A 22,690-nucleotide genomic window follows, 5' to 3' on the forward strand; every position below is an offset into this window, starting at 1 on the left:
AGCAGCTTGAACAGGCTGTTTTGTGTTCATTATGCTGCTTTTATAAAGCCTCAAATGACTGCTTACAATATACAATTTTGGCTGGTAGCTCTCGGGCTAGGTGGTAAATAAAAAAGTAGATCTTGGTTCAAAAAAGGTTGGCCACCCCTGGTATAGACTGTAGCCTTATACTCTTCCATGTTTCCTGTCTCTCTGCCCAGGTTGTAAGCAGTGGTGCAAGTTTTCAGAGCTGCTCTGATAGTACTGTCCACCCACGATTTCTGGTTCGGGAACACCCTCACCTTCTTTGTGGGGACGATACTATCAGCTAAGGTTGCTATGAAGCTAACAACAGTGTCTGCGAACTCGCTGACGTCACTGGCGCTTCCTTGGAACATTCCCCAGTCTACGTCCTCTAATATGGCGTCTTGCCTGATCTCCTCCCCTTTTCCCATGTTTCTCCTCTTCAATTCAAACCTTTATTTATTCTCGAAAAGGACAATTGAGGTCACCCTCATTTTCAATGTCGTTGAGACTATATTTTTACAATATAATAATAACTCTATCTATATAGCACTTTTCACACATGGATCGCAGGCGTCTATGCTTTTACCAACCGGTTCGTGTTTCCGGGTTCCCGTTTTGCGCTCTGATTGGCCACTGACCTACGCTAGTACGCCCCCCTCGCTATGAGCGTAGAGAGAGAAATAATGCGTGGACACTTTGAAATGGGTACGGCCTACTGCCTCCAGGAACAGCTGTTTCCGTGTGACTTTATGTGAGCTAAAGTTCATGTTTAAAGTGCTTCGAAATGCCGGTAAATGCCGGTTCATTCATGCTTTGAGGCACGCTTCCTGACAGGATTTTATAATATTGTATTTTATAATATTGTAGCTTGACAATTTAAAGAAACTACGCTCTCAGCTGAGAGTCAAGAAACGACGCTCACAGCAGTCACTACGCTCTCAGCTGAGAGTCAAGAAACGACGCTCTCAGCAATCATCTTATGCAGCATCCCTTTTCACATCAAAACAAAGGTAGAACTGTAATGTGGAATTTCGCATATTATTAACATTGACAAACATATTAGCGCACATAAAGTCACGCGGAAACAGCTGTTCCTGGAGGCAGTACTGTGATACGCATTTCAGTGTCCTGCTACGCTCATAGCGAGGGGGGGCGTACTAGCGTAGGTCAGTGGCCAATCAGAGCGCAAAATGGGAACCCGGAAACACGAACCGGTTGGTAAAAGCATAGACGCGGACCGCAGCCCAAAGTGCCCCACAGCAAATAGCATAAAATGAACATAGGCATAACATTTATATACGCACAGAACAAGGCGTCCCATCGCCCCGCATCAGGCCTGCTGCAGCCTCTCCCCGTGGCCAGTCGTCTGTGGTCCCACCTCCGAGGACTTTGTTACCGGCCTTCCTCCTTCCCTGGGAAACACTGTCATCCTGACCCTCGTAGACCGTTTCTCGAAGTCCGTTTGATTGATAGCCCTGGCCAAGCTCCAGACCGCCGCAGAGACGGCAGAACTACTCACCACCCACGTCTTCTGCCTGTAGTCTTCCCCAGGATGTGGTGTCTGACTGTGGCCCCCAGTTCACGTCCAAGGTTTGGCAAGCCTTTTGCATGGGGATTGGGGCCACAGTCAGCCTCACTTCCGGCTACCATCCCCAGTCCAATGGCCGAGAGGGCTAATCCGAGCATGGAGTCGGCTCTCCGCTGCATGTCTTCTCTCCACCCCTCCTCCTGGAGCAAGGACCTGCCCTGGGTTGAGTACTCACTGCACTTGCTGGGATATCCAAGATGGCAGCAAGGGAATTGTCTCTGTCCAGTGTTTGTTCATATTTTGTTTGTTTTTTGTGTTTTTATTAGCTTTTAAGATATTTTGCACACTTTTTAGAACAAGTATTTTATCCTTCACCCTGCCATTCTCTCAACCCAGAGTAAGGATGTTTCATTGTGGATTGGTAGACCAACAGCCCTGCAACAGCTAGCTACCAGCAGCTAGCTACCTCCCTTGCGGACCAGCTCAACACCTTCTACGCGCGGTTTGGTGCAAACAGTTAGTGCCAACGGCTAGTGACGTCACTGGTGCGCCGGCTGTTGTGAAACCCTCCCCAAAATGTCCGAATGACTACAGACCGGTGGCACTCACCTCTGTGGTCATGAAATGTTTTGAGAGGCTAGTCAAGGACCACATTTGTGCCTCCCTCCCCAGTGATATGGACCCTATGCAATTTGCATACAGGACAAACAGGTCCACTGACGACGCGGTCTCCCAGGTACTGCACAGCACCCTCTCCCACCTTGACCGTCAGAAGGGGGGCTATGTGAGACTGTTGTTCATTGACTACAGCTCAGCGTTCAACACCATAGTCCCCACCAGACTGGTGGACAAGCTGATCGAGCTGGGTCTGAGCTCCGCCCTGAGCGCCTGTGTACTGGACTTTCTGAGTGAAAGACCCCAGGCGGTCAGGGTGGGGGGTCAGACCTCCAACACCATCACCCTGAGCATCGGGTCCCCCCAGGGCTGTGTTCTAAGCCCCCTGCTGTACTCACTCTACACACACGACTGTGTGGCCAAGTTCAGCTCCAACTCCATAGTGAAGTTCGCAGACGACACGGTGGTGGTGGGGCTGATCTCGGACAACGACGAGAAGGCCTACCGGGAGGAGGTTGAGGTACTGGAACGCTGGTGCCAGGACAACAGCCTGCTCCTGAACATTGGTAAAACCAAGGAGCTGATCGTGGATTATAGGAGAGGACAGCAGGAGACACACACACCACTGATGATTAACGGGGCTACCGTGGACAGGGTGAGCAGCTTTAAGTACCTGGGGGTCCACATCTCAGAGGATCTGACATGGTCAACACACATAGACACAGTAGTAAAGAAGGCAAAAAACAGCGCCTCTACCACCTGAGACAGTTAAGGAAGTTCAGAGTATCGGGGAAGATACTCCAGTCCTTCTACTCAGGAGCTGTAGAGAGCATCTTGACCGGAAACATCACTGCCTGGTATGGAAACAGCACGGCACAAGACAAGAAGGCCCTACAGAGAGTGGTGCGCTCAGCCGAGCGTACCACGGGTATTGCACTACCTCCCCTGCAGGTTCTATACAACAAGAGGTGCAAATCCAGAGCCTGCAGGATAATGAAAGACCCAACATATTTTCAGTTGCTCATTCGGCCCCCTGGGAAAAATAATTGCCCACCCCTGGTCTAGATAAACGATGACGCCACAGCTCACTACGCAGGCTGTTCAGACCCGGCGGCATGGGCGGGCATTTGGGGGCCGGGCCCGCCCACTGAGTCAGCTGTGCCCGCCCTGGTAAAAAATTTAAAAAAAACATCAAAGTCGACTATCCAAATCCTTAGTCGGGGACAGCCCTAGTGGGCACTGATGTCAACAACAACACTACTGAAGCTAGCACGGCACTCTGTGAGAATTCGTTTTCTACCCTCAAGAACGTCTTTACAGAACATCGCCTTAGTATGCTTCATCGACGCAAGGCCAATTGGCATTTGAGAAGGACTTAGCAAAAAAGTTCAGGAATGAGTGGAGGGACAGTGTTTTAAGAAGATTTCACTCTGTCCCCAAACGCCGCTTGCCGCTCTACTAATGATGGTGAGTAGCCTGTGGAGGAATTTTGTTTGTTTTTTTATGCACCTTATTTTTGTCAGTTCAGTTCAGTTTGTCAGTGAATTCAGAAGTGTTGAATAAATGGAGACTTTTCAAAGATATAGAATAGAAATGTATTATCCTGAGGGAAATTTTACACTGCAAATCACTCAACATTAAACATTTAGACAGAACAAGTCACGAATAAGAATAACAAAACAAATGGCCTAAGAATAGAATAAAATGAAATAGAATAAAAATAGAATAAAAGATACAGTAAATAAATACAGTAAAAAATATACTGAAGTCTACAGTAGGTGTAATATTGCACAGTGCTGTTTAAAAAGAGTCCAGGAAGATGGTAACTGTCACTCTGTGCTCAGTGATGCAGTGAGGCACAGTGATGCATTGTATAGTCTGATGGCTGTCGGAATGAAGGACTTCCTGTGCCGTTCAGTGCTGTATTTAGGTAGTGTGAGCCTATAACATGCTCCTCCTGTCAGCCAAGTCTGTGTATAGTGGGTGGGAGGGGTTTTCCCTGATGGCCTGGAGCTTAGCAAGGTTCCTCCTCTCCGCCACCCACGCTAGAGTCCAGCTCCACCCCAACCACGCTACTGGCCTTCCTGACCATCTTATCCAGCCTGTTTGTGTCCCCTGCTCTCAGTCCGCTGCCCCAGCAGGTCTGTTATATATATCCGTTCAGTCTGTTTTTGTATAAGTGAATGTTCTTAAGAGAGAGAGAAATTAGATTTTTCAATTGCCTCTCTGCTGTTTAGTTCAGCACCGTGGGCAGCGCCAAGCAAGCCACAGCGCCGCTGTCCCAGCTGAAACGTATAAAAGGGAACCTGTGTTGGAAAACCATTGTGCCCCCCCCCCCCCCCCCCCGATAACATTTTATGCCCCCCCACTATTTTGTTTCTGCAGCCTGGTCTGAGACTGTTGTTCTATCTATGGCAATAGACGCCCGTAGCCTTGAAGCGCATGCAGGTAATAAGATGGACAGCGCCTGGTGCTGAAATGACAGACAGAAATAGCATGTCGTTTCTTCCCCCTCGATTCCTCGAATGTATATATTTTCTTTTATTGATCTCTGCCTCTTAACACTTTCGATGCCGGCCGTGTTTTCCTTTTTACCCCCTTGAATGCCGCCACCCACTTCAATGTTAGCGTTAAAAACGCATAATCTGGGGCGCCCTCGTGGCGCATACCATAGTGCCTCGCGCACCTACGCGGCCGACCCGGGTTCAATCCCAGCTCCCGTCGTTATTTGTCGCATGTCCTCCCCACCTCTCCTCCCGTTCGCCCTCTCCTCTGTCGGTCCTGCGTGGCCAATAAAAGCTGAAAAAAAAAAAAAAAACGCATAATCTATGTTTTAAATTATGGCTATGTGTCTAATCTGCCCGTCGCTTATCAATGACTTGTTTGCAGTCAACATTGTCAAAACGGATTGTTTTTTAATCGGTTCATATCCTTTTTATAGCATTTCGAAAAGCTATCGTTCTCTCGAAAATTTCCGGGAAATAGAAAGATTCCCCCATAAACGGCATTTATTGGAATATTCTCGAATACACTAGACACGTTGTCATTTGTCGGCCTATTTATGAATCGTTTTCAAATAAACGCTAGATTATCGATAGTATATGTGTACTTATGCACGCTATAGAAGCGGGCTGAAAAATCTATTCTCTCATTTCCTCAACATCACACACACACACATACACACATACAGGACACGCTGTTATCTCAGTTAATACAGCTCTGATTATCCTAAAACTGGTAACATAGACTCCTTACCTTAGATCAGATGTTCTCCAAAAAGATTATTCCAATTCCTGATCGTCATTCCAAATATCGATCGCGTTTATTGATTGATTATTGGCTGCTGTAAATATATATTCCACGCTGCTTTCCAACTCGCGATCACTTCCCTCATCATCAGATAAGCCAGCATCTCGCCAGCATAATGGAGCCAGTTGGCTCCCCCCACAGGGATCCACCAGTATAATCGAATGGCCTGCAGTTACGCAGGGATAGACGATAGGGGGCGGTATTTTCCCATCTGAGCTCCTAGAGGGTCTGCTGTACCAACGGGAGACTCGGTTGATGAAATATTAATTCAGATCGCTAATAATTTTTAAAAAAATCGACAATTTATAATAATAATAATAATAATTATTATATATTATTATATAGCGCTCTTCATGACACCCCAGTGACCCCAGAGCGCTTACAGAGGCCATTATTCGTTCATACACAGTCATACTGGTGGTGGTAAGCTACAATTGCAGCCAGAGCTGCCCTGAGGCAGACTCACGGAAGCGTGGCGAATAATCATCGCCTACGGCCCCTCCGACCACCACCAACATTCATTCACATGCATACACATTCATACGAGGCAAGTAGGTTAAGTGTCTTGCCCAAGGACACAACGGCAGTGGGATGGACATGGGCTTGAGCGGGATTCGAACCACCAACCCTTCGATCATTGGACGACCCGCTCTACCCCTGAGCCACGCCACCCCCCAATTTGTGTCGTCGGCACTCAACGGGGGGCATGATAAGACGACAAATCACGTCGCTGGCACTCAAAGTGTTAAGCAGTACTGTATATTTGTATATCTTGTATATCATAAATGTATGGATGTAACAGTACTGTATATATCTACAGTGCAACAGATTTGGCCATCAGACGCTGCTTGCGTGTAATAGGGATGTATCTGTTATTTAGTTAGGCCTACTGGACATTTTCGTTTACATAAGTAGATTTTTCGTTTTTGTTTATTTATTACACACAATGTCAGACAAATGCAATATCTCACAACATGGTGTGATTGCTTATGGTATCAGTGATCACTTCATCACATACTGTACCAGGAAGGTTCATAGAAAAATATGTTCTAGCCATAAAATCATTCAAATCAGATATTTGAAGAACTACTGTGTTGAGACCTTTAGGGAGCAGCTTAGGAACATGGATGGACTGGTCTGCAGTGTTGGAGAATGATTGTGTTGATGGTGCCTGGGATTTGTTTAACCACTGTTTCCTTCGGGTAGTGAATACTATGGCTCCATATAAGCAAGTTAGGTTAAAGCAGAGATCAAGCCTGTGGCTTAACCCAGAAATTCTAAATGCTATTAAGCAAAGGGAGGAGGCCTTGCTGAATTTTAAGAAATCCCATGAGCAAGCAGATGCTAATATATATAAACAACGCAGAAATGAAGCTCAAAGAAGGATTAAGGAAACCAAAGAGTACTACGTGAATCTAATAAAGGAAAACAAAAATGAACCTAAGAAGCTATGGAAAGCTCTGAAATACATGGGTTGTTGGGGCAAAGCCAGCAGTGGCAAGCCCAATATTGGCCTAAATATTAAAGGTAAGATAGAATTTGATAAAGCACAGGTGACGAATAAATTCAATGCCTTCTTTACCTCAGTAGCCAACAAGCTTGTTGATGCATTGCCTCCTAAGACAGGAGTATATGGAGAGGAGTTTATTCAGAGGTTTTATTCTGGCCGATGGGTACTGGCCAATTCGTTACAGGTGCTGGGTAAAGTAAATGCCCGCACCAGGTTTTTGGCTAGAAAGGCCAATCTACTTGACAGGGAAAGTCTTAGACTACTAGCCAACAGCCTGGTGCAGTGTCATTTTGATTATGCTAGTGTAGCCTGGTTTGGGGGACTGTCAGTTTCATTAAAGAAGAAACTACAGGTGTCACAAAATAAGCTGACCAGGGTTGTGATGGGCCTAGGCCCTCGTGATCATGTTGGGAGGAGACATTTTCAGGAGCTCAACTGGCTACCAGTTGAGGCCAGAGCCCAGCTTAGGCTCAACATGGTACACAAAATAATCAATAACAGGGCCCCCAAATATTTTAGCAACTATTTTCCTAGTGTTAGGGAATCACACAGCCACAGAACGAAATCTAGCATAGCAAACCTGCATCCACCAAGGTGTAGAACAAAGATGGGACAGTGCTCATTTGCTCACACAGGAGCACAGGAGTGGAATGAGTTGCCTTTGACCACCAAACAGGGCTTGAACCTGTCTAGTTTCAAGGTGAACGTTAGGAAATGGCTCCTAGAAAATGTCCCAGAATAACTCTGGAAGCTTCCTGTTTTAATGTAGTGTAGTTTTAGTGTGTCTGTACATTTTGTACATATTTTATTAATAATGTTGTATTTTACTTTTTTTTTTATTATTATTATCTTTTTCCTCCTTCTTTTTCCGTTTTTCTCCCATCCCAATGTTAGTCGTTATGCCAATTCCCAATCCCCTTCCTGGTTGTTGCGCACTCTACCCCCTACCGTCGGTCCGGGAGGGCGGAGACTATCACATGCTTCCTCCGACACATGTGTAGCCAGCCCACCGCTTCTTTTCACCTGGCAGCGCGGCCTCTCACTGGGAGAGTGTAACGTGTGGAAGGTCACACTACCTCTCTTAGATCCTTCCCTTGCTGTGCAGGCGCCCCGACCGAACTGTAGGAGTCGCTGTTTACAACGACGAGGACCCACCCTCGCCGGGTTTCCCACCCTCTAACACTGCCAATTGTGTTAGTATGGACGGTCGGCCAACCCGGAAGCACCACAGCTGGATTCGATCCCACTGTCTCTGTGGTGGTAGACAGACCCTTAGTCCGCTGCACTACCCGACCGCCCTGTATTTAACTTTTTTAGCAATATACTGTAGGATGATGATAATATGTGTAATACATATTCATGTACATACTATGTGCTGCTGAGACCAAGGACCACAATGGAAATAAGTCTGTCACTTTTTTGTGCTATCCTTGATCATTTTTGGATGCATGACTTGTAATGTATTTTAATAATTGTCGGGTAATCAACCTTCCATTGACCGGGTTCTTCCTCACTCCCTCCGACGCAGGTGTTCCACGTCTCTCGGGTCAAGCCCTATATCACCAGCGACCTGGCTCCGCCTGCTCCTGAACCCCCCCCCCCCCCCCATTTTTTATGTTGCAATATACTCCTCACATTTAAATGTATAAAACCCAGGCCATTTTCTTTTTCTTTAGTAAGTGGATTCAGACTGACTGTGGATTCAGGTGAAATAATTGGTCATTTAGAAGGTGTAGCAACAGATGATTTTATGGGGACTGTGCCTAAGTTGGTAGAGATGGTATCTATACAAATTGAAGTCCGAACCCTAGGCTACTCTGATGATTAGTGAGTGTGACTATCCCTAAGTTATGGCTTGTAGGGCTATTATTATCTATTATTTAAAATGTATATTTGAAACATCATTATTGAACTGAACAAACTGGTAAGTAAGGCTAGCTCCGTGGTGGGAGTCGAGCTGGTCAGACTAGAGGTGATGGCAGAGAGGGGGATGAGAAGGAAGCTGGCTGCTATCCTGGAGAATCCCTCCCACCCCCTCTAAGACGAGCTAGTCAAGATGAGAATGGCTGCCTTTTTTTATATAGCGCTTTTATCCAACGCGCTTTACAATTTGTTACTCACGTTTGACCCATTCACTCACACATTCACTCACACATTCACACACCGACGGCGGAGGCAACCATGCAAGGTGCCAAGGTTAAGTGTCTTGCTCAGGGACACATCGACATGCTGCCCGGGAGGAGCGGGAATCGAACCGGGAACCTCCGGATTGCCAGACGACTGCTCTACCTCCTGAGTCACTGTCGCCCAAGCACGTTCAGTCACAGACTCATAACCCCCCGACACTCAACTAACCACCTCGGCCAGTCCTTCATACCAGCGGCCATCAGGCTCCACAACAGTGGGCAGGGACTGAATTGAAAATGGGGGACCCTGATGTAAACAAGACGAAAGTATTTCTCTGGTCTGCATCCCCTTAACAATTGTGTGTATTGAGCTGTACTGTATTGTACCGATTCTGCAATCTGTTAATAAAATTTTCAATCAATCAATCAAACTGCTGCCAGACATCCAACTACAACTTCTAGGAACCTAAAAAGGACAATAACACTACCTTATGCATACTGCACCTTATGTGAATACTGTATATTTCAGTTAATTATATTGACTTGTTATATTGTTTACACTGCTTGTTTTTACTACCTGTACCTCCCCTCCCCCTCCCCCATGCTGCTATGATGCCTGAATTTCCCCAAGGGGATCAATAAAGGAATATCTTATCTTATCTTATCTTATTATTGATTGATTGATTGATTTTATTGATGGATTAAAAACACACAACAAGGATCCAAAGGATAACATGAGAGAGTAAAACCCTTATTTCCGTCATGGTCCCAGGGCTGTTAGGCCACAACAAAAACATGACAATAACACCAAACACATAAATTAAAAACATTATAAGACTAACCTTTCGCTAAAATTGTATACCCCACAATAACTAAAAACTGATTGGAAACCCATTCAAACTATAGGGGGCTATTCCTCTATTCTGTCCATGAGCCACTTCCTGACGCTTCTCTTGAAGCTGTGGAGGCTCAAGCTCTGCTTGATGGGGATAGGCAGCTTGTTCCAATCCTGGGCTCCAGAGAAAGTAAGGGAGCACTGGCCCAGTTTGGATCGGAAAGAAGCAGGCTGTGGTTGTGGGATTCGTTGACCAAGGTGAAGTAGTTCTGGAGGTATCTAGGGGACCTTTGGTTTATAATATTGTGCACTATGTTCAGTCTGAGCTGGGTAACTCTGGCCTCCACAGGAAGCCAGTTTAGCTCCTGAAAGTGACTCCTCCCTATGTGGGTGCAAGGGCCAAGACCCATTACCACCCATACCAGCTTATTTTGGGAAACCTGAAGCTTCTTTTTTATGGTCACTGTCAGGCCCTCGAACCACGACACGCTACCATAGTCAAAGTGGCAGAGTACTAGGCTATTTGCTAGTAGCCTGAGGCTATCTCTGCCAAGGAGGTTGGCTTTCCTAGCTAGGTACCTGGTGCGGGCGTTGACTTTGCCCAGTACTTGGGAGGCCATAGCCTCCCCATCTAGGCTCCCGTCTATCATACAGCCTAGATACTAGATACAGCTCCTAACTGGATGTTAAACTCCCGTGCTTTCCTGAGCTTGGGCTTGGAGCCTAATAGTACTGCCTTTACCTTATCAATGTTATACGAGTCAACACGGATCGGACTCACCCCATCTCATGGACAAGACAGACAGGACTTCATGGAAAGGATCATGTTCCTTGCAAGGAGGAGAGAGTCAGTCCTGTTTGGATGCAGGCCGTCTGGGGCAAAGAGCTTGTTTCTGTCAGACAGAGTTGTAAAATTGTCGACGAACGGGATCCCCAGCGAGCAACAGTAGCCTTTCAGCCACACATGGAGGTTTCTTATGCGTCTAAACTTCACGTCCCAGTAGTGAGGGGAGGGGATGGGTCCCGACATGATGCATGTTCTGCCTGTCTCCAGAAGAGTGTTTATGAGAGTTTTGAACTCTGTCTTTAGCTGTTCTGATTCCTGGTTTTTTATGTAATTTGCTCTGATATGCACGACGACTGTCGTAGCAGAGGGGAACTCGTTGAGCAGTGGACTGATGGCTTTGTTGAGGTCTATGACCTTAGCACCAGGGTAGCAGCAGGTTTCTGTCTTGGGGAAGGTGACATGTCGGACCATGAAGGATCCCACAACCAGTACAGAGGGGGACTCAGTGCTTGGTGATGTGGGCCTCTCCCTTTGTTGAGGACCTCCTGTAACCCGTTGCTGTGAGGCCGAGAGGCGAGGCGACCGCTGGGACCGGAGAGTGAAGCAGTGGCTGAGGGCTGAGGTGGCTGAGGGGGCTCCTATACTGATGGCAGGTAGTCAGAGCTCAGGTAGGCAGAGCTCAGGTAGGCCTCAGGTAGTCAGAGCTCAGGTAGGCCTCAAGTAGTCAGAGCTCAGGTAGTCAAAGCTCAGGTAGTCAGAGCTCAGGTAGGCCTCAGGTAGAGCACTAACATACAGTTTTTGACTGCACTTAATTGTCAGTTTATCTGCTTAATATACATTTTTGTTTGTTTCTAGTTATACAAGATATTGGGGCTGTTGTGAACAAATATATTTGCTTTCAAATAAGTCTAGTTTATTTTCATAAAGATATGTCTGATCTCTACAATCTTGATGATTGATAATGAAGAAAAGTTAGCATCAAATCAATTTAAATTTTAATGCAGTCTAGCCAGCTCTCAATGTAGGTTTGCTTAACAACAGCAGACCACAGGCTCACCAACAACAAGTTTGACTCTTACTGTCCCTGAAAGACAAACATGAGCGTCCAAAGTAATTTACCTTATGGCCCCCTAATTTTGAGCCCTGAGGGAGTCGCATTCCAACAGCAAACTGTGAATACCAGTGTAAACTTGTTTAACCGGTACCCAGGTTTACAAGTATCGCCCTACTTACCGAGAGTCCAAGAAACAGTTCACAACTCAAAACAGGTCACATTATATACAATATACAATAATAATAAGATAAAATAATAATATAATATAACACATATAAATAATAATATTATACAATAATAATAATATAGTGTAATGTACAAATAAGAATAATATTCATAATAATATAATAGAACATAATAACAATAATAATAATAATAATAATAATAATAATAATAATAATAATAATAATAATAATAATAATAATAATAATAATAATAATAATAATAATAATAATAATAATAATAATAATAATAATAATAATAATAATAATAATAATAATAATAATAATAATAATAGAACATAACTGTAGTGGCTAGACAGGATCATCATAAGGGCATCCAAAATCATTAACTGCAAACTCCCCACCCTGGACTCCATACACAAACATCACACCATCACACGCGCACACAAAATCATCAGTGACCCCCTGCACCCAGCTCATCACCTCTTCCAACACCTCCCCTCTGGTAGGAGGTTCAGGTCACTGGGCAGTCGCACGGTTAGGTTCAACAACAGTTTCTTCCCCAAGGCCATACAACTACTTAACTCCAACTCCTCCTAATTTTACCCCCTGCTGTTATGTTATGTTATGTTATGTTATGTTATGTTATGTTATGTTTATGTTATGTTCCATGTGTCTTCTTATGTCTTTGTGGACTGTGGTGTATTGTTGCAGCTACCACCTGCACCGTGCTCGAATTCCACCGGCCTGGCCGTGTGGCAATAAAAGGAACTTGAACTTGAACTTGAACTTGAACATAGGGCTGGGCGATATGACCAAAAACGTTATCGCGATAAAATTATAAAATTATTTTCATATAATTCGATATCGATAATTATCGTCGATATAATGTCCGTCAAGTTTAATTGACTTCTTATGCTGCTGCGAATGTCTCAAGTCGAGTTGATGTCGTCATCAGTCCGCGCACGTTACACGTTAGCCGACAAGCGGAGTATCTCATGACAATAAATATGACACTAAAATACTCTCTTCCGCCACAATATATTGAAACGAACTGTATACCTCACACTACTATAAACGTGGCCTCAGAATTCAAAACACACACATACTCGGCACGTAAATATATAAAACATCGGCGTGCAAGCTAATTAGCCTAGCAAGCCTGTAGTATCTAAGCTGTGTATTCCATGACAATGTGCTAAATATTACACTAAAATACTCTCTTCCGCCACAATATATTGAAACGACGTCCACTGTATACCCCCACTACTATAAACGTGGCCTCAGAATTCACGTCACACACATACTCGGCACGTAAATATATAAAACATTGCCGTGCAAGCTAATTAGCCTAGCAAGCCTGGTTGTTGAGTGAGTCCTACCTCCTTCCGGGTATACTTCGCTCTCGGCCATCTCCTTCACTGATTGGTTGTTAGCTGTTGTGCGTAAATACGTCATCACGTAACGTTGGTTGTTGTTAGTGAGTGTGGTGAGCCGAGGCTGAACGGAGCCAAGCTTGGAAAATCGATATATCGAAACTTTGCGACCACGTTTCATGTTTATTTCGAGGAAATAATTTATCGCGATAGTTATCGTTATCGTTTTATCGCCCAGCCCTACTTGAACAGATCGAAGTTTGGCGATATTTCGTAAATGGAAAAAACTGGTATGTGTCAGAGATCTAATGTGGTGATCAAAGTACAAGTCTGAGCCTATAATAAGAACCTCATTTTTTTCTGCGTTTAACTGAAGGAAGTTGTTTGCCATCCAATATGCCTTGTCTATGTTCAGCCTGGCTGGGGCTAGCCATGGCCAGGTTTGGTATGGTATGGTTGGGATTGTGTCTCCATTAGCTATGTTCAGCCTGACTGGGGTTAGCCATGGTCTAGCATGGTATGGTATGGTTGGGTTTGTGTCTCCATTGCATTTCTTGTAAACTCTGCGGTTGCTAGGCAACCTTTCAATATTCACACCAACAACTGTGGTACACAAGTGAGTCCATGATGATAGAATAGTCCCAGCCGGTTTAGGCTTAGGTCTGGTCAGGTTGTGAAAGGTGGCTGTCTCAGGTTCTAAAGACAATGGAGAAGCTCACTGTGTGCCAGACATGCCACACGGCTAAACCCTGACTAGCACTGGAGACAAGTCAATAGTAGTAGAACACTGCACCAGAGTCAGTGCAGTGATTAGTAATTAAGAGTCAGACAGTCCTAACGACATAATGCCCTTTTCAACTTTCAACCCTCGTGGCTTCATGGTGAGTGTTGTTTTTTTAATTGTTGCAACTAGTTAGGGAGAAGGGGCTTGTGGAGGGAGGGTGCAGTGGTTTTCCCCCCATTGGATGCTTGACTCCCAGTCCTTAGAGGGAGGAGAGCTAATGCTTGGCTAATACTACAGTAAGATGTTTCAATTGGAATCCAGCCTGAGGGAACTGTATCACAACAGAAAGTCCTAAAACAAGCTTTGTTGTATTAGTTATTGACTTTTAATAATGCTGAAATCCTGATTCATGGTTAAGAATGACACTAAATTATAAAATACTTTTCTTTTATTGATCCCCTTGGGTAAATTCGGGTTAAGCTGGTTTGTCAGAAGTAACTCTTACCAACAGTGAAAGCCACGGTTGCAGCTAACGGCATGACAGCCCAGGCCAGGCCCAGGGTGGGGTTGTACACCGCCTCTGCCGTGCCGATGATGAAGCTCCCTCCAACCCACGTAGCTGCAGGACAGATACACACAAAAACACGCATTACAATTATTTTTTTAGTGTGTGTATGTGTGTGTGTGTTATCCCCTGCTTCCCCCTCCCTTCTCTGTTAGCTCCTCTCCTGCAGCATGACAGGGGGTGTGGCTGACGAGGTGAACACCGGCTTTCACTCATCTCATCCCACAGACAATAAAACCCTGGTTTGATCTCCACTACAATGCCAGATAATTCTGTATCTTCGGTAGAGTAACCAGTGCTGAACCTCTCGTATTGATGGTGAATTTCGTGCTCCAGTGATCAAGTTTTTGACTCCTCGTGTTTTTACTTCTTCCACGTGTAGACTCTGGTGTGTCACTCTGGCAGCGCCCCGGCTGCTTCCTTGTTTTTTCCCCCTGTGAGGATTTTTGTATGGACCTATAGACCACTGCACTTCCGTGTTACATTAAGCGTTACAGAACTCCGCATGCGCAGATTGATAAACATAGATCTCTGGACAATCCAGAGAGACTCCGTGGGCAATCTGCGCATGCAGAGTTTGGGAGTAGGTGCGGAAAAGTGACTATAGCTCGGCCGAGAAAGTGCCGGTCGACCTGGGATTGGTCTCTCAGTGTTCAGGAGACTCATGCGTATAAAAGTCTGTTGGATAATGTCTCCAGCACCCCCACAGCGGTAGCTACAACCTCTTAATGTCAAGGCTCTCATCCACATTCATTCATTTTCTCCCCCTGCTCTCTCTCCCATGATTTCAGAATACCGGAAGTGTTGCGGTGGTCTATCCAGTGGTCGGCCGGAGATCCAGCCTGCCTGTTTTTTCCCGCCACTGTGCTTCATGTTTGTTTTTTAATAATTGTTTGCGATTAAAACCCTTGATTTACTTTTTACTAAGCGTGTCCGTCTCTGCTTTTGGGGTCCAACTTTGAACCCTAACAGTTTATTAATTATTATTTAGGTCTAATCCTATTTATCTCTCTTTATTTATGTATTTATTACTCTACAAATCAGTTTACGTTAACCCCCCTTCCCACCTCAGATCATACAAAACCTTAGGACAAATCATCTTGATGGCATAGCAAAAACAAACATGAATGAATCGTTGTTTTTTTCTAACAATACATTTTATTAAGATTTTACGAACATTTACAAACATTAGGAAATCTGCCCGTTGAGATCAGGTGCATTCCATGTGGGGAAATGGGAAGTAGGGAGGGGATACATGCCTGCAACATGTAAACAACAACATACATTTTGGACCTGCCAACATGTTCTACTGTACATGATGAATTCATTCATAATTTTTGGGGGAAAGCAAGACTTTTATTCTACACCTTTCTAAAAGCTATGTGGATATATTCTGTTTTTGATTAATCATATAATATAAACATAAAAACTTTATCTATAGCATCTTTAAGTTGCCACAATGAAACCCATGCAGACATTACAGAGCTCAGTGCAAGTCAACAAAGTCAGTCTATGTAACATTAAATATCAGAAAATTATTATACCTGCAAATAATCCTTTTTACATACCTGTAGATACTATATCTGTACATATCCCTTACCTACTCTTACTAGTCATACCGCTGGCCAGTATGACTTACTACCATAGTATCTTTATACCTGTATCACTGTACGTAATAATACTAAAACACTGTACATACATCTGATTAGCACTATTACTCTGTAGTACTCATCTATATATTTTATATCATATTATACATATTATATATCACATATAGCACGCAGTGGTATGTATATTCATGGTGATTTATCCGCGAGTGTATCATGAATATACTCATGGTTTAGAACGCTCTCGACCAATGAATTAATGAATTAATGAAAACTTTATTTAACAGATTGCAGAATGGGTACAATACAGTACGGCTCAATACACACAATTGTTAAGGGGATGCAGACCAGAGAAAGACGTTTGTCTTGTTTACATCAGGGTCAGCCATTTTCAATTCATAGTGTGTGCTGTTCCTAATTTATGCAAATGGCATGTCGTCAGCTTGTGACTGCAACTTGTTCCTGTTTGCGGACGACTCAGCCCTGCTGGTCTCTGACAAGAACAAGTTACAGGTTGAAAAAACCCTCAGCTCGGAACTAGGCAAAATCTGCATATGGCTCGCTGATAACAAACTATCATTACACATGGGCAAAACAGAGTCCATTCTCTTCGGTTCAAATAACAAACTCAGCAAGACCGATGGCTTCTCAGTTACAGTGGGTGACAATATTGTCACAAGGAAAGATGAAATTACCTACCTGGGTTCCATCCTAGTGGATAATCTTTCCTGTGACAAAATGGCATCCAATGTAATAAAAAAAGTCAACCAACGAACTCGATTCTTGTACCGGATCTCCTCTCTGGTAAACAAGAATACCCTGAAGACTCTGGCAGGAGCACTCATTCAAGGGTACTACGACTATGCTTGCACCTCATGGTACCAAAGCACCTCAAAGGCGCTAAAAACAAAATTACAAACATCTCAAAACAAACTGGTCAGACTACTGCTTGACCTTACTCCTAGAACCCACCTCACCCCTGCCCACTTTGACAACCTAGGATGGCTTAGAGTAGACGACAGAGTACAGCAACTTGCAATGGGCCTGGTCTACAAGATACACTACACGACCAAGGTACCCATGTGCATGTCAAAATACTTCCCAAAGGTCAGTGATACCACGATCACAACACCAGAGGGAGCTCCACAAATCATGTTGAACCCAGATTCGGCTCAAACAAGGGACTAAACACGTTTCGCAATTATGCCACATCAATGTGGAACGCCCTACCCAAAGCTGTAAAGGAATGTGAATCACTACCCACTTTCAAAACCACTCTCAAAGAACACCTACGGGAGACTGCAATTAGAAACTGGCCCCTGTAAATGTCCTAACCCAACCCCCTCCAATGTACAGTAAATTACCTAGTATGGTTGTCAATATTCCAATGTACAGTTTTGCTTGTACAGTTGTACAGTGTTTCTCTCTCCCCCCCCCCCCCCCACCCACCCACCCAACCCCACCCAACCTCCTCCAATGTACAGTTTTTACATCAAATGTATATACTCTCTTTTCTGGACTCTTTTTGTATCACAAACAGTACTGTATTTGCAAATCTGGTATGTCATAAATGTATAGATGTAGCAGTACTGTCTATCTGTATGTCATATATGTCCTGATGAATTGAAAATGGGGGACCCTGATGTAAACAAGACGAAATTAAGTCTTTCTCTGGTCTGCATCCCCTTAACAATTGTGTGTATTGAGCTGTACTGTATTGTAGCCATTCTGCAATCTGTTAATAAAGTTTTCAATCAATCAATCAATGATCGGACCTACCTGTAGGCCTATATTAGTATTGCACTAAATTTACTGTTATATTTAAACTTGAATGTACACTTGAATGTACACTTGAATCTAATCTAATCTAAAATAATTGATAGCAGGAAAGTACACATACAGTATAGTTATATTCGTATTATTATAGTGTAATTCTAAGGCGTGGTTCTAAATAGCAGTGTTATTATGACTAATTATAATAAAAGTCCGTTTAATTGATAGCAGGGAAATACATGGTTCTAAATTGCCTTATAATCCAGAATTATGCGAGAATTCCTGTCTTTTCAGCAATATATTATTCCCTGAACACCGTGCTGGAGACATTTCAAATGGACTCTTATTAGATCGTACTACTCACCGGTCGTGGTAAAGATTCCCACCGCCAAGCTGATCTTACGGTTGCCCAGGAGGGCCATCTCTGTGCTGTCTGCCTGTGTTCGAGTTTCCTCTCTTTTAGATTTGACGGAAGCCCAGATGCCGATGCAGAGCACCAGCAGGTAGAAGACGACCGTCACCACGAGCCCAGGGATGTTGAGAGCCATGCTGCTCCTGGTGCTCCTGCTGCGCGCACTGAAACCAAGTCTGGATGGATGACTGACTGACTGAGTGACTGGCTGACTGACTGACTGACTGACTGACTGACTGTCTGACTGGATGACAGACTGACTGGCTGACTGGCTGACAGACTGACTGACTGACTCGCTGGCTGGTTGGTTGATTGATTTGATTGTCAGTCTGTCAATGTGCACGACTGAGCAAACGGCTGGTTGTATGGCATCATGGGTGCTGCTGCTCAGTGCTGCAGTGTGTTTCTAGGTGCAGAGTTAGCAGCATGATGACTTAGCCCCTTTCGTGACTGCGATGCAAGCCAGGGCATCGCAGTCACGAACGGGGCTACACGATGACTCAGCGATGGCCAGGATGTTGCTATCTGCTCTATGTAGTGGAGGGTAAAAACACATTTGTATTTGTATTTAATATTTAATAATAATAATTAATAATAATAATAATAATTAATCGTGTTTAATACCTTAACCATTGTGTCTGATGAGGACACAATTGTCCTTTGAGATTCTTATTTAATTTTTTTTATAACTTTGCAGTGGTTATGTTTGTAGCCAATATATGTGGCAAAGGTGTGTATCTTTGAATTATCTTAATAAATAAATCTTGTATTCAACTTCAGCCCTGATCATAACCACCACGTATTCCATTTATTTTAGAATTGTAACCCTTTAAATGCCAGTGGTTGTGTGATGGCATCACAAATTATTGTTAAAAAAACACAATAACACACAGACATGTAAATATTTTCAATATATCAAATGCAAAGTGGATTTTTCTGGGGGGGGGGGGGGTTATTACAGGCTGTCAATGATTAGCAACAACACTGATTTTGATGGATTTTTTGTTTTTTGTAATGTCAGTTTGTGTGATAAATATTTACTGAGGATACATGTTGATATTTAAACAATTATATAATAATAATACATGATCATGTGATTTATTTTGTGTGGTGTGCTACAACAATAAATAACAAAATGTTCTAAATAAATAACAATGTTGAAATTGAGAAGTTTGGACTTGTTTTTTTGCAACCTAAATTACATTTATTATTGTAATAGAATAGTAAGAATGGTGTTATTACAGAGAGAGTTAAGTACCGGAAAAAGGGACCGTTTTGGGTACTGATACTGAATTCCAGGAACTGATACTGGTGGTATCAGTTCAAATGTGAACGGTACCCAACCATACAAATAATACAGATAAACAAGCCTCCCAAGCAGCCACATAATACAGATATACAGTACAAGCAGCCACATAATACAGATATACAGTACAATGTTACGACTCAGGTATACTGAACCCAAATGCAGTACAGAAGAAAGGTGCCGAGACGGTAGTTGCTCTTCTCACCAAAAACAGTGTTTCCTTTTATTTTTGAAACATCAAGAGCGATACTGGTATTATACAAAAGAAAAACAAACTAAATAATAATTAAACAATAATCAAAAACACGACAGCCGCATCCTCCAGGCCTGGAGCGACACGACTCTCCGTAGACAGCTACTCACGGTAACGTTAGATGAAGAACTGACAAATGAGAGAATAAACACAAGGCCATTATAAAGAGAGTCAAACACACAGCAGGCGTCAATCAGCAATCAGGACAACCTGGAAGAATAGAGAGGGTGAAATACTCCAGGGTGGCGCTAGGAGCTTTTACTCCTAGGAGAGAGTAAAAGACCCAAACGTTACAGTACAAGCCTCTCAAGCAGCCACATTATACAGATATACAGTACAAGCAGCCACATAATACAGATATACAAGCCTCCCAGGCAGTCACATATAATACAGATATACAAGCCTCCTAGACAGCCACATAATAGAGATATACAAACCTCCCAGGCAGCCACATGATACAAGCCTCCCAGTCAGCCACATAATACAGATAGCAACAAGGAACAAGGCAGCCTAAACAATTACAGTTACTGTCAGATGCCTACTGTACCAGATAGAATCTGCTAGGCAGCCAAATGGCAGATTGAGCTTTTCAGGCAGCCAAGTCCTAGTAGACTAGACTCGTTAGACGTCTGTGATGTACACTGCACTTGACAACGTGTAGTTCACAGCCATTTTACTCATCTACAGTATGTACTGCTCTGGGAGCAGTCGGGGACAGGGCTGATGTTAGTTATATTAGTAGAGACTACACATACATTTAAGAATGAGCAATTCCCTTTTGGTTTAAAATCTTTTTTTTGTATAGCTATTTTTGAGGGTTATACATTTTATTTTTATTTTATTTTTATTTTCTTTTATATATATTTTTTAGATTATAAAAATCTTAATTTGATAAGAATATACTGTAGGGGGAGCTCCAGTAGCTCACCGCGTATCTCGGCGCTATTTCGGCGTCGGGGACAACCGTGCGCGTCACGGATCTGGGGTACACGAGTTCGACTCCCGGACTCGCCGTATTTTCTCATAAGGGGTGAGGGAGGCTTCCGCCGTGCTGGTGATGGTGAGGAAGGAGGAGGGGTGAGGAAGGCTCTCGCCGTGATTACAACAGGAAGGGTACAACTCTATCAGCTGAGTAACAATGTTCATCAAAGTGTTGAGTGCTATAGTGTACAGTAGGTTAGTATATTAGGACAAGTGCATGACAGTAAGGTTAGTTAGGGTTAGATTATTTTAATTTGATTTTTTTATATATATTGTCACAAGGAAAGGTGAAATTACCTACCTGGGTTCCATCCTAGAGGCAAATATTTCCTGTGACAAAATGGCAACCAATGTAATGAAAAAAGTCAACCAACAAACAAGATTCTTGTACAGGATCTCCTCTCTGGTAAACAAGAATACCTTGAAGACTCTAACAGGAGCACTCATTCAAGGGTTCTACTACTATGCTTGCACCTCATGGTACCAAAGCACCTCAAAGGCACTAAAAACAAGATTACAAACATCACAAAACAAACTGGTCAGACTACTTACTTTGGCTTGACCTTACTCCTAAAACCCACCTCACCCCTACCCACTTTGACAACCTAGGATGGCTTAGAGTAGATGCCAGAGTACAGCAACTTGCAATGGGCCTGGTCTACAAGATACACTACACCACTATTCGGCTCAAACAAGGGACTAAACACGTTTCGCAATTATGCCACAATAATGTGGAACGCCCTACCCACAGCCGTAAAGGAATGTGAATCCCTACCCTCCTTCAAAACCTCTTAAAGAGCACCTACGGGGGGCTGCAATTAAAAACTGGACCGGTAAATGTCAAAATCTCCCCCCCCCAATCCCCTCCAATGTACAGTTTCTTCCCCTCTTAGACAGTACTGTTTATTTGTATGTCTTGTATGTCATAAATGTGTTGATGAATTGAAAATGGAGGACCCTTATGTAAACAAGACTAAAATATTTTTCTGGTCTGCATCCTCTTAGCAGTTGTTTGTATTGAGCCGTACTGTATTGTACCAATTCTGCAATCTGTTAATAAAGAGAAAAGGACGAGGCAACTTCCAAGGAGGACAAATAACCAATGGCAAGCTCAGCAGGCATAGCAGCAAGGTCGAGAGAGAGCCCAACAGTATATGTTTGCTGTGGAGAGGAAGGACACTGGTACAGAAATGTCCCTCGTGCAGTAGTAGGAAATCAACATGCAAGGGGAGGACAGCAACAATCAGTGGGAGGAAAGCTACCCATGGGAGGGGGTCGAGGAGCGAGAGGGGCACAGCCAAATTGACTGACTGGGGGGGTGTGACGGCAGAGAGGAAGGACTCCCCCTTGAGGCACAACAACGACAGCAGGGAAGTATAAACACACTCATACACCCCCCCCCCCCCCCCCCACACACACACACACACACACACACACACACACACAAACACACACACACACACACACACACACACACACACACACACACACACACACACACACACACAAATCATAAATCATACAGTGAGGACCAGTTTGCACTAGACTCCAGAGTGTTGGTGCCATTGCATTTCTGGAAAACAAATTCCAAACAAACCACCCTGAGCAATATGCACACATGAGCTCACAGGCCTATCGAGCATTACCAATGATCAGTGATGCCAGTAACTAGTTACTCTAATCTGATAACTTTTTTCAGTAAATACAGTAATCTAACTTGTTACTTTTTACAAGCCAGTAA

At 43.8% G+C, this 22,690-nt stretch overlaps 1 protein-coding gene across 1 annotated transcript in view; it reads right to left on the minus strand.

Annotated features, from left to right (window-relative positions):
• LOC311243992 (high-affinity choline transporter 1-like) overlaps positions 1-18,545 on the minus strand; it is a gene marked incomplete at both ends in the record, with an annotated part of 103,827 nt that extends 85,282 nt beyond the window's left edge. Inside the window, 2 exons of the mRNA XM_084333400.1 lie at positions 14,558-14,671; positions 18,362-18,545. Coding sequence (XP_084189526.1) covers positions 14,558-14,671; positions 18,362-18,545 — 298 coding nt within the window. The remainder of the gene's footprint in view (positions 1-14,557; positions 14,672-18,361) is intronic.
• Positions 18,546-22,690: the final 4,145 nt, after the last annotated feature.

The sequence above is a fragment of the Notolepis coatsorum genome, assembly GCF_963971535.1.
Source record: "Notolepis coatsorum genome assembly, chromosome: 17".
NCBI lineage: Eukaryota > Metazoa > Chordata > Actinopteri > Aulopiformes > Paralepididae > Notolepis > Notolepis coatsorum.